This window comes from Lynx rufus, unplaced genomic scaffold, assembly GCF_022079265.1.
Source record: "Lynx rufus isolate CCGP_SWC_20201006 ecotype Redwood Valley unplaced genomic scaffold, mLynRuf1.p SCAF_9, whole genome shotgun sequence".
In the NCBI taxonomy this organism is placed as follows: domain Eukaryota; kingdom Metazoa; phylum Chordata; class Mammalia; order Carnivora; family Felidae; genus Lynx; species Lynx rufus.
This window is the reverse complement of record NW_025814897.1, coordinates 44,924,620-44,946,526: the sequence shown is the minus strand read 5'-3', so window position 1 is coordinate 44,946,526 and position 21,907 is coordinate 44,924,620. Positions and strand designations below refer to the sequence as shown.

General features: G+C 39.8%; 2 protein-coding genes across 4 annotated transcripts in view; both read right to left on the bottom strand.

Annotated features, from left to right (window-relative positions):
- The window catches only part of RAB38 (RAB38, member RAS oncogene family), a 128,497-nt gene extending 112,784 nt beyond the window's left edge, over positions 1–15,713 (bottom strand). For 2 of the 3 annotated variants that reach the window (XM_047071807.1, XM_047071809.1), the window contains exons 1-2: positions 13,469–15,713; positions 12,300–12,405 (exon numbers count right to left, since the gene is read on the bottom strand). The gene's annotated coding sequence lies outside the window, so the exon portion shown is untranslated. The remainder of the gene's footprint in view (positions 1–12,299; positions 12,406–13,468) is intronic. The other variant, XM_047071808.1, reaches the window with a different exon arrangement.
- Positions 15,714–19,320: 3,607 nt separating this feature from the next.
- CTSC (cathepsin C) overlaps positions 19,321–21,907 on the bottom strand; it is a 38,613-nt gene continuing 36,026 nt past the window's right edge. The window contains exon 7 of the mRNA XM_047071805.1: positions 19,321–20,356. Coding sequence (XP_046927761.1) covers positions 19,854–20,356 — 503 coding nt within the window. The 3' untranslated portion in view covers positions 19,321–19,853. The remainder of the gene's footprint in view (positions 20,357–21,907) is intronic.

The following is a 21,907-nucleotide window of genomic DNA, read 5'->3' as shown; positions in this document are numbered from 1 at the left end:
GACAGAGAGGAGATAATTTTTTATTTGATACTTGCCTACATTTAGTTACTTACACTATAATAGGAGCTAAATTTCAGCTTTTATGTACGGTACCCTAATTGTTACTAAATATGCATTCAAATATATTATACCCAGGGCCACCTGGGTGGCTCAGTCTGTTAAGCATCTGACTTGATTTCAGCCCAGGTCATGATCTTACACTTCGTGAGATCGAGCCCCGCGTTGGGCCCCATGCAGACAGCTCAGAGCCTGGAGCCTGCTTTGGATTTTGTGTCTCCCTCTCTCTCTGCCTCTTCCCTGCTCAAGCTGTCTCTTTAATAAAAAAATAAAAAGACTTCTCAGCAGCTGAGTGGTGGTTATGGGGGCGGCTATGGCGGCCAGAGCAGCATGAGTGGATATGACCAAGTTATACAGGAAAACTCCAGTGATTTTCAATCAAACATTGCATAGGCAGCCAAGGAGCAGTGAACAGCAGCTACTACAGTAGTGGAAGCCATGCATCTATGGGAGTGAACGGAATGGGAGGGATGTCTAGCATGTCCAGTATGAGTGGTGGATGGGGAATGTAATTGATCCTGATCGCTGACTCTTGGTCAACATTTTTTAAAGAAAAAAGTTTAACAGTTTTGCAATACAAGCTTGTGATTTATGCTTACTCTAAGTGGAAATCAGGATTGTTTTAAAGACTTAAGGTTCAGTATTTTTGAACACAAACTTTCATCTAGGATGTAACAACCGAGTAAACTATAACTGTTAAACAATTTTCAGCTTTTCTCTAGTTATATAGTAGGATGTACTCAGGACAGGTAATGAAATGGAACTAGGAGAGACTGATATGATCAGGTCACCTGTGTGAAGGACTGACTTCAGTTCCAGAATTATCTTTTCCTTTTCTCTTTCATTCCTTCCTTCCTTGCCTCCCTCTTTCCTTTCTTCTTTCCTTCTTTTTTTTTAAATAGGTGACTTTATTCTTGACATCTTGACATTATTAAAAATTCAATGCATATATAAATTATAAATCAGTCAATAGAATAGATTAGAATAGACAAATCACCTCTGCAGAAGAATTCCAAGTAATTTATGTAAATACTTCACCCTCAAAAAGGTGAAGCATAACTCCTGACTCCTTAAGTGTGGGCTGTGTAATTTCCTTCAAAGAGTAAAGCATGAAAAATGGGAAAAAGAAAACTTGACAGTGGAAAAACCAGACAGCCACACCTCAACCAGGTAAGTTAGGTTGACAGTGATAAATCATGTTGGCAGTATGGACCTTTGATATAATGTGATGGAAATGGCATTTCACCTCTGTGATCTTCTTCCCCAAAACCCATAACCCCAGTCTAACTATAAAAATAATCAAACAAATCCCAGTTGGGGGACATTCTATGAATACTTGAGTTGTATTCATCAAAACTGCCAAGGTCATCAAAAACAAGGGAAGTCTGAGAACTTGTCATGGCCATGGGGAGCCTAAGCAGACATGATCACTAAAGGTAATGTGATATGCTACATGACATCCTAGAATAGAAGATATTAGATCAAAATTAAGGTACTTTAATTAAGGAATTAAAGTATGAAATTAAGTTAGTAAGAATGTATCATTGTTGGCAAATGGACCATACTAATGTCAGGTGTTATTAATAGGGGAAGATGGCTGTGGAGGTAGAAGGGGAGTCTGTACCATTTTCACTGTCAATCTCAAACTATTCTAAAGGAAAAAGTTTACTTAAAAAAATTAAGTACTCCAAGGGAAGTACTGTACTTTTTTAAATCTTTGTCTATCACAAGAGCTATGTCCTAAAATATATTTCTATTTATTACATGTGCCTTTAAAGTTGAGATGTTAGTCATATTTTTAAAGTATTTTTTCAACTTCAGAATTTCTGTTAACTACCATCTGTGATAGGTGAGAAATTAGTACAATTATATATTATTCCTTCTTCTTTCCTTCTATCCCATTCTTTTGCTATATCATTGTACATCAATATCATTATATTTAAAACACACAATACCTCCAACAGATGTTTAACTTTAATCTTACATTTAAATAATTAAGTGCTGGCAGTTTTAACCCCATTTTTTTCTATTAATGAGCTGTTCATTTAAAATACATAGGTTGAGGGGCCCCTGGGTGGCTCTGTCATTTAAGCATATGACCTTGGCTTAGGTCATGATCTGACGGTTTGTGAGTTCAAACCCTGTGTTAGGCTCTCTGCTGACAGATCAGAGCCTGGAGCCTATTTTGGATTCTGTGTCTCCCTCTCTCTCTCTGCCCCTCCTTCACTCGTGCTCTCTTTCTCTCTCTCAGAAATAAATAAACGTTGAAAAAAATTTTATTGATTTTAATTTATATTTTAATGTTTATTTATTTTTGAAAGAGAGAGAGAGACAGAGCATGAGCATGGGAGGGGCAAAGAGAGAGGGAGACACAGAACTGAAATAGGCTCCAGGCTCTGAGCTGTCACCAGAGAACTGGATGTGGTACTTCAACTCATGAACCACGAAATTGTGACCTGAGCAGAAGCTGGACACTTAACGGACTGAGCCACACAGGCGCCCCAGAAAAAAAAAAAATTTAAATACATCTGTTGATCCTCTAGATCTCATTATCCAGTAGAGTTTTTGTTTTACCAAACTAACTCTGAGATTTTATATTTCCTGAGATCTGGGATGCCTGAAAACATCTACATACAGTGTTATACATGAAATAAATACAGCCAAGAATGAATTTGTTCCATCACAATTTTTAGTCTATGTATTTTTAAATGCAAACCATTTGTGTGTGTGTATGTGTGTGTGTGTGTGTGTGTGTGTGTGGTTTGCATTTAAAAAATAAGAATCTTACATCAAATATTTTCCAAACTGGTTCTGCTAGCCTATTATCCTGTTTAATTCAATAGCCCCATCTTTTTTGGTATCACGGAGTTTAGGCCGAAGATTTTCCACATTCAGAATTAAAAAATTATATTGAACCAATTTTGTTCATTTGGATTTTTAGGATATACATGAAATGAGAATAACAGGAGAGAAAATGGGAGACTTGAGAAGAAGGAACAAAAAGTACAGCTTAGTTCTGAGCCACCAACAGTGAGTTATGGAACTTGTATCCAGTTTACAGTGCGACTTTCCATAAGGAGTTTAGGCCTTGACTCTTCTGACAGAACATTTGAAAACACTTCGTATGTTTTCAAGCAGAAACAAAGGCTTATAATGGGAACTGGTTCAAGAGGAATGAGTGTGGTTTTGGCCATACTGACAGAACTCGCTCTTGGTTAAAATGTGCATCACCCCGGCTGACCTCCAGAACAGCTTCAGTGGCTCGTGCGTGCTGGTCTTGTTCCAGCCTTTTCCAGGCTTCTCTCTGAGCCTTTATCCGTTCTGTGCATTCATCTCAGGATTTGTCTCATTGGCAGCACGCTACCCACCCACGAGGCATGTGGGTTTGTCATGTAGCTAAATGCCCAGGGAGATAGAAATACAAATTCATGTCTACAAGTAGAGGCAGTAGGTCTACTTTGAGTAAATATTCAGTACTATAGGTAGAGTCCTTTCAGTAGAAACTTGTAGATGTGTAAATATAAAGTGGTGAGACATTTATTGAATTAAGGGAAGGATGAATAGGATCGCTTGAGGTTCAAACTAGGCTGTGCCTTAATCACCCTTAGGGGTACCAAGTTGGCTTCTCATCACTTGTGCTCCCCACAGCAAATCATAGTCAAAGATCATCCATCACACCATCTCTGAGACTTTAATCCTCTGTATTCTCCTATACTGCAGCAGGTAGGACTTTAGAGTTTACAAAGAAAAAAGTAGCTTTACCCAAAATAGGGATTTCATGATAAAGATAAAGGGCAAATTTAGAAAAATTTTGGTGCTGCTGTGTCTCAAAGAGATTGATGCCAGCAGTAAGAAACTGAATGGTCTGTTTCTTTATCTCTCTTCCTGCTAGCATTTCTGTCTCTCTGTCTTTCTCTTCCAGATGGATGTGCTCTGTTTAAATTATTCAAATCCATATGAAGGGATTACCTTCTCTATAAAGTTGGAATGATAATACATGATGAAGGAAAATATGATTCTGATAATACTGCTGCTGCTGATATGAAGTACCTACTATCTGTGCTTAAAAACAAGGGTTATACCTATCTAATATGATTGTTGTAAATACCAGACAAAAACATACATGAAGAAATTTAGCCGATTTCCTGACCCACAGTGATTTAAAAGTCAAGTATGGTCCCACCACAAAGGGCTTTGTATTCTGTGTCAACAGTGATATTAACTAGCATTCACTAAACACTTACTGTGTGCCGGGCAATTTTTGAATGGCTTTAGGTAAATTATCTTCTCGAATACTCTGAACTGTATGACTTGGGTGTTATCATTATCCCATTTTCCAGATGAGGAAATGAAAATAACAGAAACGTGAGTAAGTAGGTAGTAGAATGTGGAATGGGAGCTCATCAGTCTGACTCAGGGGTCTGTGCTCTTCACCTCTATATTACACTGACCCTCAGGGTGAATTTTAACCCAAAGACAGTGGTGATTTTGTAAAGGTGTTAACCAATGAAATTTTAGAAACAATTTGAGACAGGTTGGTTTTTATAAAGATCAGTTAGATGATAAAATTGAGACCACTTAAAGATATAAAGGTTAGCTTTCAGCATTGCTAGTAAAATTAAGACTAAAAATAATTCTGTGCAAAGAAATTGGAAATATATGTGACTCAAAATAACCCAGATGATTCTATCCCAGCCTTGATGATTTTAAAGGGTTCAGAACAAGGTTACCCTACATGTTGGCTTTTCAGAGAGCCTTAGTTCTCCCTCTTTTCTCTTGTGAGGCAAAATCTAGCTTAATGGAAGGACTAAGGACTTTTGAATTACTGACAGCATGCTAAGCCTTGAGATAAAACAGCCTCGGATTCATGAAGAGATCAGTCAGATATTCAGCATTTCCAGGATCAGACCGAGCATGAGCTCCAGAGGGATACATGAGGCATGAGTTTAAATATCTCTGCAGCACAGGCATGCAAAGCAAAGGAAATATCTATGTGTTGCAAATCTATGCCCTAACAATTGCAACTCAAAGAAAGCCTAATGGACTCAAAATGTTTCATCTTCATATCTGGTACAGTCCCAATTTCTATTTGTAAATTGATGAAAACCAGATTTCTCTCAGCAATTGGCCTTCATTTCTCAATTTCTCTTCTCTTTCTCTCTCCCTACTACACATATCCCCACATAAACACATATGTATACATGCATACATATATAAATACATATACACACATAGGGCTGCATACTTTAGTGATTACTTTTCTTCTGGCATATTGTGTTTAAACAACTTCAGTTCCAGATAACAGGGATATTCTTTTGTTCCTTTTCATTTAACTCAGGATGCTCTTTGGTTCCTTGAGAACCAAAAAAAAAAAAATGTATTTATTATGTTTTAAAATAATGTATTTTTATGTTTTAGATTCCCTCAAAGTTGGCTCAGCGTCTGCCTCTATCTGTAATATAAGTAAAAGACTCAGGGCAACAAGAAATAGCTTTTTTATTTATTATAACCCAGGTCTGTTTCATGATATTTTAGTCCATCTTTGCTTTTATAGGACATGAGGTCTTGCTATTTCTGGTTACAAAAAGAAAGAAGTTCATCTTTTCCCTCCTTGGCAACCAGCCTATTTTTCAGAGGTGAGGCTGTTGACCTAGATATTCTGCAATGATCTGGTCACTTCCCCTGACTGTACTTCAAGATGTTATTATATGGAATATTACTCCATTATATAACCCATGGATGACCTCTAAATATATCCTAATCCTTCCCATTCCAGAATATCTGTGCAGTTATCACAGACAATATGATGTTTACATAACAATTATTCTCCACAGATTCACTCAAGACCCAGAAATAAAGCATGACTAAGTAAGGTACTTTATGTGTGTGCATGATGTATGGATCTGTCTGGAAAAGGTAGAGAGCTTTATGACCCACAACAAAGAAACTACAGGGATACTAACATTTTTGTTCTTTATTAGATTTTGTAATCATATTAAGAATAGTTATCCCAGAATCCCAGAGTATCTCTGATTATCATAAAGGCCTTCCTTGTAGAAGGTTTCTTCCTTCTTTGCCCTGATTTGCTACTATCTAGCACAACAGAAGGATTATTTTTCCTCCTCATCTATGTATCTACATACATGACATGAAGGAGCGCATTTCTTTTTAGAGTTTATTGTATTGATTCTCTCTAAAACAATATCTGGATTTAAGCACAGATGCAACTGAACAATAACTTAAAGATGTATAAATAGTAGATGGGACTACTCATATTATTCAACTAGCAAGTATTTTTTGAGCAGCAATCGTGTGCCAGCAATTATGGTAAGCATGGAAAATGCATCATCTGAGTTCTCCATTTCCTTAGGATAGAGAAAGTGAGAGGACATGCTGCTTCCACTCTACTAATGAGAACAAACTGGTTAATACACAAAACCATTAAGGATTTTTAGTCTCTTAGAGAACTGACGGCATCAGGTAACCTAGTGAACTGAAATGCAAAAGGTGACAAGCCTCTCTATGAGACAGCATACCCTCCTTTGGCAGAGCAGTGAGTGGAGGATGTTGCTATAGATGTGGGTAAAAAGAAAGTAGATGGAATTTTAATTAATTTTCAAAGGCTGAGGCACAAAGATCTCTGCATCCCTTCACCAACTCTTTTCTTGAGCTTTCCCTGAGTGCTCACAAAAAACACTGGGGACAGAGGACATAAAAGGGACTCTCTCTGGGGTGCAAGATATATGGCTGTCTAGGTGATGGTGAAGAAAGGTACCTGAGAGGAGCCATCTGCATCCCAGGCACGAATCGTGGGAGACCGCAGACATCACTGAAGGAAGGGCAGGAATGCTATAAGAGATGACTCTTCCTGAGAAGCAGACATGGGGCCCGCCAATTGTGCAGGAGAACCGCAAGAGGCCTGCCAGCACTCCATGCCTCTTAGTAATTATGAGAAAGCATCACTGTCATCAGGAATTTGAGGACTGCAGTACATAGAGGATAATGAAACAGGGTGGGTATAGAGCAGATGGGACAAATGGAAATTGAACACCAAGATGGTGGACTCAAATACAGCCATTTCAGTAACTATACTAAGTACAAATGGATTCAATACAGGAGTAAAATTCAAGGATTGCCAGGCAGGATTAAAACACACACAACAACAACAACAACAACAACAACAACAACAACTAATACTGTCTACACGTAACACATAAAAACACAAACAAGTTGAATGAAAAAGAAATAAAGTAATATATCTTTGAACACTAACTGTAAGAAAGACGGTGCAACTTGTGATTCAAAAAGTTGCCCACAGGGGCACCTGGGTGGCTCAGTCAGTTAAGCGTCCAACTCTTGATTTCAGCTCAGGTCATGATCTCATGGTTGATGGGTTTGAGCCCTGCATCCAGCTCTTTGCTGATAGCATAGAGCCTGCTTTGGATTCTCTCTCTCTCATTCTCTCTCTCTCTCTCTCTCTCTCTCCCACTCATGTACATAATCTCTCTCTCTCTCTCTCTCTCTCTCTCTCTCTCTCTCTCATTCTCTCAAAATAAATAAATAAACTTAAAAAAAGTTCCCCACATAACACCTTTCTATAGGAGTCAATGAACCTTTCCCTTTTGACATAGCTATATCCTCGAATACAACATACCTCCATTTCTCTGCTCATGCCATACTTTGTCATGCTTTGTATTTTTCACAGCAACATGCCCATGTATTTTTCTGATTGTTTATCATTAACCTAATGCTATAAACAAGCAGAAGTAAGTGCATCAAATTCATCAAAGTTTACAATCTCATTAGGGATTCATGATACAGAAACAGATAATGAGTGTTAAAACATTTGGTAAGAGAGACTCTTAAAGATATCTAGAAAAAGAAATCTGACAAGAATAAAGGTGAGACAGACAAAGCTTTGAAGATAACAACAGCCTCCTAATTGATTTCACTGTTTCCATTCATTCCTCCCTCTCAAGCTGTCCTTAATAGCAGATAAAAATATTATCAAAATAAAGATTTGATTGCATTATTTTCCTGCACAAAATTTTTCTTACCACTGACCCTGTCTTCACCAGCAGGTGCATCCATCTAATATTGTTAAAATCCAATGTATGTGGGGGTAAAACCCAGGCCTAGTGCTACACCCTTTCTTCCTCCCCAGAACCTTGAATACTCTCCTAGACTGTCTCCCCCTGGTACCCCCTAGAACTTTGGCCCAATTTCCTGGTTCCAGATACCATGCTTACCCATTATTCTGTTGGGTCCTCACATTATTTCTACTTATTTCATCTGGGCACTAACTGGGAATCATTTGCCAAAATGTAGAACCATATTATGTCTCCCATGTGCCTAGGAGACTCCTGCAGCCATGTTCCGTCAATTACAGAAGATGCCCCTTTAAATGTCAGTGCTGCCTGGATCACATCACTGGGTTTCCTTGAAGTCCATATATCAGACTGATGCTTCCCTTTATGGCACACCAACCCACCTCTGAGGTCCGAGATTGCTTCACAAGCAAAGATTTATATAACACTGTTCCATTTGCCTCTTCTCTTATTGACTTCTAATCTCCCTTCTCAAAAAATAAATAAATATAAATAAATAAATAAATAAATAAATAAAATAAAAAAGCAAAGGATGACAGAAAGCAATATGTACAGGATTGAATTATTTCAATTATCAAATTGAAAGACAGTGAGGGGCGCCTGGGTGGCGCAGTCGGTTAAGCGTCCGACTTCAGCCAGGTCACGATCTCGCCGTCCGGGAGTTCGAGCCCCGCGTCAGGCTCTGGGCTGATGGCTCGGAGCCTGGAGCCTGTTTCCGATTCTGTGTCTCCCTCTCTCTCTGCCCCTCCCCCGTTCATGCTCTGTCTCTCTCTGTCCCAAAAAATAAATAAAAAACGTTGAAAAAAAAAATTTAAAAAAAAAAATAAAAATAAAAAAAAAAGAAAGACAGTGAATTAACGCTATAGGCTTTTAACAGAGAGGGCAAGCTATGTCCTCACCTCAATATAAAGAACCCATTCAGAGGTCTCAAAGCACCAAATGACATGAGGTCATGGGTTAGAGGACAGTGAATTCACAGAGGCAGGAGAACCTGATTAAAGTAAATTTTCTAGGAAAAAGGAATGTGGACACCAACACATATTTACGACACCAAAACAAATTTACTTATGGGCACTCGAGTCCATACCTGTTTTACAGTGACAGATCAGTCATGAGTAGGATAATTGTCTTCAAAAGTACTGTAAACTTACTAATGCTAAGGAAGGTATAAACAATTCTCCAAGTCAATATTGGCTGAGAATGGTATATAATTTTCTCTCAGTCATAGTTAAAGGAAGAATTACTAACTTGCTGCTTACTACATGGCATTTCAGATAATAAACCTTAAAAATAATTTAGCAAACTAGCAAGAAAACAGGCTCAAGTCTAAAGCTGTGGGTTCAAGGGACGCCTGGGTGGCTCAGTTCATTAAACATCTGGCTATTGATTTGGGCTCAGGTCATGATCTCATGATTCATGACATCAAGCCCCAGTTCAGGCTCTGTGCTGACAGTGGAGCTTGCTGGGGATTCTCTCTCTGCCCCTCCCCTGCTTGTGCATACACGCACACATGCTCTCTCTCTCTCTGAAAATAAATAAATATTTAAAAATGAATGAATGAATGAATGAATGAATAAATAAATAAATAAATAAATAAATAAATAAAGCTGTGGGTTCAAATACCCACAAGCCAGCCTTTTAGTCTCACTGAATCTCAGTTTTTATATCTGTAAAATGGGCTGTTAAAACCTATCCTATCTCATAGGTTGTTTGGAAGAATAATATAAACATTACATTACCAGGCAAAAAGTAATTATTTTGTTTATTGTTGTGGCCATTTGGACAAGCACAGCATCTCCTAATCTGGTTAATACAATGTCTTATTTTTGACACACAAACAACCATTAAATGTTTTATATCCTTCTTTAACACAGGAGATTTGAAGATCAGCTTTCGAAGCCAGAGTTTTGGGCAGAGACCAAGATAATTCAGCTGCCAGCCACAAAGTACTACAGCAGATGCCAGAAAACACTACTCATTTTTGAATTGGGGAAAATATCTTTGCCAAACCATGTCTTAAGGGTTTTTATAGTTCTTTCCCACATGTCGCTATGAAAGCATTACTTTTCATATCTCATTTTTGAATGGGGCTGTCAGGATAACAAGTATCAACTGTTTTCTAGGCCTGGGAAATTGATCCAGTTAAACTGAATCTAAGGATGAGGAGTATTTTAGGGATTCCGGTGACTTAGGTCTTGAAGGCATGGATGGCAGCGACTGAAATGAGCATAGGAGTAAGGCCTCCAGTTTACAGGTGGTATACCCCAATCTGTTTCTGCGCAGACAGCTCCCAGACAAACATTCCAGGACTGCCTTGGAAGGACATAGCAGTTAGGGAAATATATGAAATATGTGACAACCAATCATGTTATAACTAATTAGAAAATGCCATTGTCACTCTTGGCCATCCCCATCTCATGGTCACATTAGAAAAAGGAGGTTTGTTAAAAGCAGACCACAATGTCTAAATTCCAAGCAGCTAGAACTGAAGAGGTTTGGGGAGGAATTAGAGTTCTGAACTGATGTGTGCAGGCCCCTGCTGCTTCCAGGATCTGCACAGGAACACCCTCCTGCCCTTACATTGCCATCCTGTGCATTAGTGGAGACCCTGAGAGGATGAAATAGTAGAACAAATAGGTCTGAACTTCTTAGGACTGGTGTGAAAATTTAATAAATGAAAATACCTGAAAAGTTATATGGTAGGACTGAAACATTTTCCAGGGATTCATCCTTCCAGGAAGATAATATTTTCAAGAACAGCTGATAGAAGTTATTGCAAACAAACACGACTGTTTTGAGCTTACATCCCCATACTGGAAATAACCATACTAAACCACTTCATCCTATTAGGAAGTTTTGATATCATTCAGGTAGAAAGCTATTCCCTTCACAATATTTGTCATTCAACTTCATGTATCCCTATTGACCAAGAAGATTTTGGTGAGTGTGAATTTGTGTAGCCTGCGTTATAAAAACCACAGGTAGACTAAAGGTGTATTTTCATACTACAGATATAATAGGTATTTAGAAATGAGAACTAGAAGGAGGTCATGAATAATTGGACATTGGGGGTGGGGAAGAAGAATAAATCCATGATAATACCTGTCATTTCTGATTTTGGAAATGCAGTGAATGGTGGTGCCATTAACTTAAAGGATGGAAATGAGCTTACTTTGGGGATGGGAAAAAGATGATGTACTCAGACTTGTACATTTTCCACTTGATAATGGGACTTGTACTTCTATGTACAAGTGGGAAGTGAGATACCTGGTTTAGAGCTATGGTAAGCATTGTTATGTTGGCCCCAAAAGGCCCCACCTACTGGTATTCAGGGTTTCCCTGAACACTCTCTCCTTGAGGAACTTGCTTCTGACCAGTAGAATATGGAAACATTGAGGAGATATCTCTTCCATTATCAGGTTACAAAGACTGAATCCTATATTCTAGTACACTCTCTCCATTGCTTTTAGAGTTTGCGCAGTTAGATGAAGCAAGCTGTCATACTGCAGAAGCCCACATGAAGTGGCGAAGCACTCAGGGTGCTCTCTGGCCAATAGCCAGCAAAGAATTGAAGACTTTAATCCAAAAACATGCAAGGAACTGGATGCTGACTATAGTTACTATATGAGCCGTCCCCAGCTGAGTCTTCAGATGAGAATGCAGACCATCAGCAGACACCTTGAGTGCAGCTTTGTGAGAAGCCATGAAGCAAAAAACCCAGTGAAACAGAATCCAGATTCCTGACCCACAGCAATTGTAAGACAATAAATGTGCGCCAGTTTAAGCCATTAGGTTTTGGGTAATTGTTTTGCCATGATAGATAACTAATGCAGGAACTCTGGAGATGGGGACTAGATTTGAGATTCATCAGCACAGAGATGATTTATGCTGACAGTGAAAAGCTCAACAAGAGACAAAGCGTAGTGATGGGGAAAGGAGACACAGAAGCTGGAGGAATTGTAAAATTAAGGGAAAACTGGAGGACCAGGAGCCTAATAAAAGAAGTGTAAAAAAAACAACAACAACAGAGATCTGAAAGCTGGGAATTGCAAGGTTAAGGAAGGTATAACCAAATAGCAAATGCTGAGATAAAGATAGAAAACTGCTTTTAGCAACAAGATGTGTTTCACTTACTTTGATGTGAACAATTTCAAAGTGACCTGGCAGAAGGCAGATTTCAATAGATTGAGGAGAAAACACAAAGTGAGAAGGGAAAAGAAACCTCTTTGAAGAAGTGCACCTGTTGAGAGAAGGAAAGAATAATATGATATTTGCAGTAATGTGGAAAGTTGGTGGCTTTTTTTATGAGGGGAGAGTGACCTAAGCACATCTGCGTGATGAGGGCTTTTTGGTCATGCAAATTTTGATTACATTTTCTGTTATTTATAACTAAGCTGTTACAACAAAAACAATAAAGGAAATAACATGTTTAGCAATTCATAATATTCCTGCCTTTTTGAAGGTGCTTATATGTCCACTTGCATTTTATGTAGCAAATCAAAGCATTATTTTTCTATATATTCTAAACATTTGTTAACAGTGTATATCAACAACATAGCTATTTTAATATTGTATAATATACTGTCAAGCTTGCAAACTGTAAATGATCTATTTCCTATTTATTGGACCTCTTGGCTGTTTCCAACTTTTCATAGCTGTAAATAACGCGGTGATTAACTGCACAAAGTTGCTCCAAAACAAAAACAGAAAGGGTCCTCCTAAAAGATGTTCTCTGGACGCTTGCCAAAGCAAGCACTCTTCCTGCTAAAGGGCTCTGAGCTGAATTCAATAAAAATTCATGCAAAAACTGCAGGGGCTCTTTCTTTTTTTATTGTTTTATTATCCCAAACTTCACAAGCCCAATAGGTGGGTAGTTCAAATATACAGAAAGAGATCACCGAGCACCCAGATTGATGTTCAGCTGGCAGTGAGCCTAAATGTGAGCCCACCCTGGGTTGATGTCTTTCTACTAACACCCAGTATACGAAATATAGCAGAAGGCCTCAATCACCTTCCTAATTTTACTTATTTATTTTTTATATTGGAAGAAATGTTGCTGTCCTTAATACCTTCCTTGCCATTGCACTCTAAGTAAAATAATCAACTTCCCTTGGAGGGCCAAGTGTGCTACCAGAAAATATTTTCCATTTGAGCCGATAGCAATTGTTGCAAATCTGCTAAACAAATCCTTTCTGTGAATCACTGTCATATTTCTGGCGAGAAGCTTTTTGAGAGGAAAAGCTTTTACTGCTTTTGCAGTGGTCAGCTGAAACTCACCATGTTTAAAATAGAGTATGTCATACCTTTTTCACTGTTCATCTCGTGATTAACCTCTCTGTCTCTGAGATCACCCTTCTATTATTCATCCTGGTTTAAGATGATGAAGGCATCTTCTTCTCACATCTCAGGGCTAGTGCAAGTATGATAGTCACCTACAAAAGACAAGGAAGAAGTAAGTAATGCCTTTACATATAATGTCTTGTTCAATTACTTGTAAAGATCCTGTTTTACAGATACGGAATCCGGGCAGTTAAGTAATGTGCCCTAAATCATAGAGCTCATCCACTTATTTGGGATTAGAACCCAGGTCTCTATGTTATCAAAGTACAGCTCTATATTTCCTCCCTCAAGACGTCCTTCCTCTGTCTTCCCCAGTGGTGTTGACTTTTCAGGAAATGGTCCCTATTGCTCTAAGTCTTTTTTTTAAAGGGCTTACTATACCACCTGGCACAAAATAAGACTGATAAATGGTAGCTATTATTATCAATAAAAACAACTAACTGGGTGCAAAAATAAAGTAGATTTGGCAGTTAGAGTTAAGTTAGAGGAGATAATGGAGAAGAGGTGACTTCTGGCTGACCCTTGAGTGGGACCCAGGCAATTAGAATCTCTTCACCTCCTCCCCTGTCCTTGGGAAATGTAACTTGCCTGTCCCCACAGTGGGAGCTCTTCCAACGGCATAGCCTTGAGTGAGGTGTTGAGGCCATCTACATGGTGTTTGTGACTTAACCCACATAAGGCCTCTTAAGATTCTGGCAGGCAGGTGTAAAGATCTACTTGCCTTGTGGCCACCGAAGACAACAAGCCTTAGAAGTTCTCTTGCTTATCAAACCTGCCACCTACCAATCTGGAGTGACCTTCCTCTTTCTTCAGTCTCTCCTTGCCCTCTGTGTATGGGGGGGGGGGGCAGTTTGTGAATCAACAAGGCGTCCACTGGGTGGAGCTGTTGCAGTGGGCAGGCAGCAGCATGGGCTCAAGGGGACGAGGAAGTAATGGTGCTGCTCTTGTGGACGGCAGGACCACAGATAAGGGGAATCCAGGGCTGCACAAGAAGAATTCCTGAAAGCAGACAGCAGGCATCAAAAGAGTCTCTCTGCTGTTGGAAGAACTGTAGTTACCAGGTGGGGTTTTATTGGCAGAGTCCTGCTCGAAAGATGCCAACCAGGTCCCAACCCCAGAGAAACCAAAACAAGGGGCTGGAACCAAAAGAGCCACTAGGCTCCAAGAACGAATGGGGAGCTCAGTGTCCAAACAGGGTCTGAGAGTGGGGTTCCAACTGGAAGCTGAGTTATCCACCTGATACAGGCTCCCAGAACCCCACCTGTCAAGACTTTCCAAAGGTTCCTCCCAGCCAACAGTCGAAAGAAAACTAATGATTATATCTGCACCATGAAATGACTACTTGCAGGGGGGAAAAACACCTATACGCACAAAACTGTACTTTACTATGTTGGGGCTTGTACCTCTCCAAGAGCCTGCTGAAATTTTATGCAAAATTTAGAAGAGTGCATGCTTTTTTATGGGGAAGGAATCCATAATTTTTACCAGTCTCAAAAGGGCCCACGATCCACAACCTCGCAAGGGCAAAAGATCAATGCTTTAAACAAATGCTCTTTTTTAAGCAAAACTACTACAATCTACCTCTTTTCTTGGTCAAATGTTTGATGAGTTGAGATGATATGTTACATCACCTTCTATGGCAGAATATTCTCAAACATGGGCTTCCAATTATCATTCTATCTTCCAATTTGCTCCCCTCCTTTTTCAAAATATGGATTCACCAATTTATGGTCCACTAATGACCCCCGTTCTTACTACATGGCTAAGTGTTTAATAAGTCTAAAATCTTTCTAAAATCATATCCATGGGTTCCTATAGGGTGGAGGGTATTGTATGTCATCCTGAAGCTGAGGGAAGTGCCTTATCTTCTCCCCTTGCTTCAATCTTCCCCACTGCCTGGGCCTGGCAGGTCTTTTACTCCCCCTCTTGATTCTTCACAGCTTAGCTCAAGTTTCATATACTCTCTGGAAGCTTCTGGGATAACTTGAGCCTGTGGAATTCTCCCCATTCTCCAAAGTCTATACCACCATTAATTGCTGGGATGTGGGGAAATAGGTTCTACTTAAATGGGTTAGAAAAAAGCTTAGGGTGGAAAGCCGCCACCATGGGGCGAAAGCGCTGAGGTTAGGTAGTGAGATATTGTAATAGGATCACAAGTAACTGGTTATATCACCTGCAGGAAATTACTTTCCATCTGGTGACAATGTACCTTGATCACAAACTCCACTTGTCACGCCCCCCACCCCCCAGGATCCTTTGCTTCTTACTCACACAAGTTAATGATTACTATCTGACTGCTTTCTCCATACTCACCACATGTGTAAGATCTTGTTGTCTCACGCTACCCACATGGGTAATATCTTGTGAGCTCAATAAATACAGAGACGCAATGCCCGTTTGGGGCCCCTGTCTCCTCTCGGACATGAGCGTCTCTTGTATTCAATTCTGCGTCCACTCTCTTGTTGCACAAGAGAGAACTCCAGACTCATAGTCAATGACACTTGAAAAGATGTGCCAGTCAGTCTTCATGTTGTAGAGCAGGCTTTCTCAACCATGGCACTACTGACATTTTGAGCTGGATAATATCTCCTTGTGGACTGTGTCCCCTCTCCCAGTATGATGACCCCAGTGTCTACTAACATTTCCAAATGTCTCCTGAGGGACAAAAATCACCTCTGGTTGAGAACTGCTGTTGAAGCATGATCCCCATGTATCAGCCAATGTGCTAGACTGTACAGACTTTATTCATGGTCATACCCTATTTTGCTACCTTCATCTTCCTTTACTTTCGTTCATTTAGCCTGAAGTTATTTTACTGCACCTTTAACTTTACAAAGCACTTTAAACCTTTTGTTGTTTTGTTTTACAGGGCAGGTAGTATAAAAACAAATACCCATTGCTTCTTTTAAACTTTGCCACACATAGCCCATGGAAGTAAATATTAGCATTGCCTTTTAAACAAACACTAAAGACTAGAGATCTCTGTTCAATAACTGAACTAAGGACTAAATAACAAGCATTAGAGAAGCAAAGACTCAGTCCATATTTTCAGAGCACAAAGCTATTTTGTCTCCATAGACTAATTCTTGTTACTGTTCAGCTGTATTTTAGCTTGCAGAACTGGGAGCTCGGAGCCTGGAGCCTGCTTCGGATTCTGTGTCTCCCTCTCTCTCTGCCCCTCCCCCGCTCATGCTCTCTCTGTCAAAAATAAACATTAAAAAAATTTAAAAAGCATTCGAAGGGGCACCTGGGTGGCTCCGTCGGTTAAACGTCCGACTTCAGCTCACGTCATCACCTTGTTCGTGGGTTTGAGTCCCACATCGGGCTCTGTGCTGACAGCTTGGAGCCTGGAGACTTCTTTGGATTTTGTGTCTCCCCATCTGCCCCTCCCCTGCTCTCTCTCTCTTTCTCAAAAATAAATAAACATTTAAAAAGCATTTGAAGAAAGGCAATCTTGATAAATGGACTTCTGAAAGGAAAAAGGAGGACATCAACAAAGACATGTGTTACATTTTCTGTCCAAAGGCCAGTTTCTCTCCTCCGATTTTGGTTGGCTGTCATGATGAGAACATTGTGTAGCACAACCAGAATGTCTGCTGAGGTTTCAACTATTTTACAGTCCAGGCAATTTCACACTTTCAATCACAACTGCAGTTCAACGAGGTCAACGTTTTATAGCTAATGAAACTAAGGTCTGGTGTCTAACTGACACTACCAATATTCAGTTTCAAGTCCATGCAATTTCCATCGAAGCAGAAGACTCTGATATGTCTAAAGCTTTCCAATTGTGGTCAGGAAGTTTCCACTTAACTTTAGAGCAAAAATAAATCTTTACTACAGTTAAGAAATATAAATATCACTATATTTAGAGGACAACTGTTAAATTAAGGCTTCTAAACTACCACATGCGGATTGAAGCTTAGAGTACTTGCCCCAGAGAGATAGGATTTCTGAAAGCTGGAAAGTTAACTTAGAAATGATTTTACAGAACACAGTGAGTTTATTGGTCTCACAACACAGATTCCTTTCTCCTTTTTTAATTGAGAAGCAGCAGGAACAGTAGAAAGCCCTGAACATAGTGGAATCCAGATTTATCTTTATTAACTAGAACCCCAGGTATGCTATTTCACCTCTGCCGGCCTGTTTTTACTTTAATGAGAGGTGGACCAGGTGACCTTCCAACACTAACGTTTTGTGACTATTATGCTTACCTTATCCTTACAGGAAAACCCAAAATAAGAAAATCAACGTATTACACCCATAGATTAACCTTAGTCATTTTTACTTCAGAATTGCAGTGACTTTTCTCTCAGCCGTAGCTTCCAAATGATGGCCTCTCACCCTGTTCCACAGAGGGAGTAGCAGAGGCAACAGTGCAGTCAAGGATGTAGAAACCTCTACACCAAAAAAAATCAAAATTATCTCAAGTTTTTGAAGGTTTTTGTTTCTTTGTGCCAGTGTGCCTCTGTAGATTCTGTTCTACCTTAAAATTAAAAAAAAATCTTGGGGCATCTAGGTGGCTCAGTCGGTTAAGTGTCCAACTTCAGCTCAGGTCATGATCTCATGGTTCCGGAGTTTGAGCCTCATGTTGAGCTCTGTGCTGTCAGTGCAGAGCCTGCTTCTGACCCTGTCCCCCTCTCTCTGCCCCTCCCCTGCTTGCGCTGTCTCAAAAATAAACATTAAAAAAAAAAAAAGAAAAAATCTCATAAGCCCCTCCTCCACTCTCCTAGCAAGGTACGGCATGTTTATTAATAGAACATGTGTTAGCTGTTTCCTCATAGCAAACATTTTACGATTTGTGTTCAGAAAAAGAAGGCTTGAGTGATATCTAATATTTATATACTCTTTTCTACATTCCAAATACTGTTTACATGTTCTACGTATTATGAAGGCATTTAACCCTCGGGGAGTTCTAAGAAGTAGGTACATGTATCCTCTACTATTCAAATCTATTCAGTTCCTGGATTCAGTGGTTAGAGGTCAAATAAAGGTCAGCGAGCAAGTCTGGATGCTGTGAAATTGCATCATCTGAATCTACTTTTGTTTCCCCACTTGGGATGTTGAAAGGCTGAGGCTTAAATAAAGCTTAAATAAAGTAAACCATGCCATAGAAAAGTGCAAGGGTTTAGACATGGAGAGCTTACACAGGGTTATCTATCCCGTTATCTCCAACTCACAGACCAGCAAACTGAAACACAGGTGGGTTTAAGAAAACTGCCTAAGGCTTTGTTGCTCCTATGAGGCACAGCCAGAAAGCTTATCCAGGCACTAAGCACCAAAGTCAATGTCTCGCTTGTGCTTGGCTGCGCAGCTAAACTTTATTTTCCTTTGTGGATGGCGGTGTCTCCACACATACAACACATGTTGTTCTCCTGGAAATGTCTTTGGGGAGGTTAGCCAGAGTTCCCATCCTCTGCGAGCTCAATTTGTCACCAGACTTTGATTGTATGTTCTATTAGCACGAATGTAAACAAGTTTTAGATTATGAAACTTGTTTTTTGTACAGCTTAAGAGTTTAATTCCATGGCTTGAAGAATCATGGTATTCCATGCAGTCACCATTTTTAATAAATTCTGCCACTGTGGATGAGGTAGTGATCCCTGTCATATAGAAACAGAAAGGCACCTGGGTGGCTCAGTCGGTTAAGTGTCTGACTTCAGCTCAGGTCACGATCTCAGTTTGTGAGTTTGACAGTGCTGACCGTGTGGAGCCTGCTTTGGATCCTCTGTCCCCCCACTTCTCTTTCCCTATCAAAAATAAACGTTAAAAAAACAAAACAAAATACCTTATTTCTTTTCTCTATGGCCTCTGGTTCATCAAACATCCAGGGAATAATTTTAGGGTTAACTAGTCATTATTTACCCTTATCATAAGGGTTCATAGGTTTTTTTTAGTTGAAATACACTCAAATTCTTATTTTTTAAGTACTTACATAAGTAATAACATGAGTCTAACTGAAGGGGCCAATGATGAAAACTGCTAAGCACACATATATGTCACCTAAACACTGATTAAAAACTTAAAAAAAATTTAATAATTTCCATATTTTCTTGATTTTTACAATTGAAAAATAAATCTGTGTTTTCACAAAGAGTTTTAAAAATATAGCATGTTTGAATTACAAATGATTAACAAAATCCTGCATTTTGTTCCTGCATAGTAAAGTAGGCCAGAAGTCAATGGGAAGGTATATTCAAATCAAAGGCAGTTTTCATTCTAAAGGCAAAAATCTTCATAGGAATTGATTCGTAATCTTCTGCAATTACTGCTATAAACGTCTCCATCTGTGATACACCAATCCCCTCTCATGACTGATGGAAGTCAGTAGGAATTGCTGGGAGGCATACCCTACAATTTAGGAATTGGTGTGGCTGCCACTGCTATGCTTTCAATTGCACACTCATCGGTTCCTCTGCGGATCCGGAAGTAACCATCTTCGCCCCAGCCAATGCCCCAGCTGTTTTTCACAATCCAGTAATCCATCCCAGACACTGGGTCAGTGCCATAGCCCACCAGCAAGACAGCATGATTAGTCAGCTCAAAGGGGTTGAAAGGGTCTCTCAGACCAGTGTGGTAGTAGATCCCCTTGCGGTAGTGGAGGAAGTCATTGTAGACTTCAAAAGCAACTGCCATGGGCCCGTGGTGGACCAGTTCAAGCTTCATCAGGGCTTCGTTGCAGCCTCCATAGAAACCTCCCACATAGTGGTACTCGGAGGAGTAGTAACGGACGCAGTCCTCCTTCGGTTTGCATGGAGAGTCTGTGCCTGTGTAGGGGAAGCATGCCTCTTCCACCAGCCCAAAATCTTGGGCGTATTTCCCTGCAATGAGGTAGGGGAAGCCACCATCACAGCCTGAGGATGAATAACACACATTAGAAAGAGGCAGAGGAGAAAGTGTCCCATTTCCTATTTTTCCTTTTCTACTCCATTAATTTTTTGTTACCCCCAAGAGTTGTTCTTAGTTTATTTTATTTTTTTTTAAATTCTTTTTTCAACGTTTATTTATTTTTTTTGGGACAGAGAGAGACAGAGCATGAACGGGGGAGGGGCAGAGAGAGAGGGAGACACAGAATCGGAAGCAGGCTCCAGGCTCCGAGCCATCAGCCCAGAGCCTGACGCGGGGCTCGAACTCACGGACCACGAGATCGTGACCTGGCTGAAGTCAGATGCTTAACTGACTGTGCCACCCAGGCGCCCCGAGTTGTTCTCAGTTTAAATGCTACTTCATTCATCCATTAGCCACATAAGCTAACTACCCTCTCATCATCCATTAGCCACATAAGCTAACTACCCTCTCATCATCCATTAGCCACATAAGCTAACTACCCTCTCATCCCCATATAATTAACAGACATTTATTTGGCACATGACATGGAAGGTAGCTATAATAGCACAGTGGTTGAGTGGGGAGGCTCTGAAGCCTGACTATGTAGTGAAGTTCAGATCCAAAACTGAAGAATTTAACTTCTCCATATCTGTTTACTTATCTGTAAAATATAGATAGGAATAGTACCTTCCTCGTAGCACTGGTTACTACATGTAAAAGCAATAAAAGTTGGCTATTATTACCATCATTGTTAAATAGCCAGACACCACAATGTGGCTCTTCCTGAAGGAAGTCTTCTCTGACTACCTACTGCAAAAAAAGTCTAAATCAGGTCCCCATCACCTGCCTCCAGTCCTTACCTTATTATAAACATCCATTAACGTGTATTTTTTCTTCACCATTCTTTTCATTACTTAATTTCTACCTTCCTCACTTAAGTGTAAGGTTCATGAGGATAAAGGGCTGTCTTGATACTTACAGTTCCCAGGGCTTAGAAGTTACAATGTTGGGGTTTAATAAGTATTTCAAAAAGAACAAGAGGCTCAATGACAAATAATCATTCCTGGCAGTTTCACTCTCTACTGGCCCAATCTGGTGTTGACAGAAAACTTTAACCTGAGAATGTTTCACTGTCAATCAGTTGCAGCTGGGCTTTCTACATAGCTTACCCATGCCCTGTTCTGAAAGCCCACTTTCAGAATTTTAGTTTTCTCCTAGAGAGAAACCAGTGTTAGTATGGTTTTAATACAAATTACATTCTGGGGTGAGACTTTAGTTGGAACTGAAACTTTAGAAGCTGTGTGGCCTTCAAAATATTACAGAACAACTTTGTGTCTGTCCTGTTTATAAACAGGGATATTTACTTCTCAAGGTTTTGAGCATTGCTAGATAATGTCCATAAAAGGCTCCTAAGAGCTAGTGCTCATTCAGTACATAGTAACTAGTGACATTTTGCTGAATGGTGCAGTGAATTCCATGAGAATCACTCATGAATAAGTGATAGGGCCAGAACTTGCACCTAGGTGCTCTGACTACAGACGGTGTGCTCTCTACTACACTATCCTTTTACCTTTGCC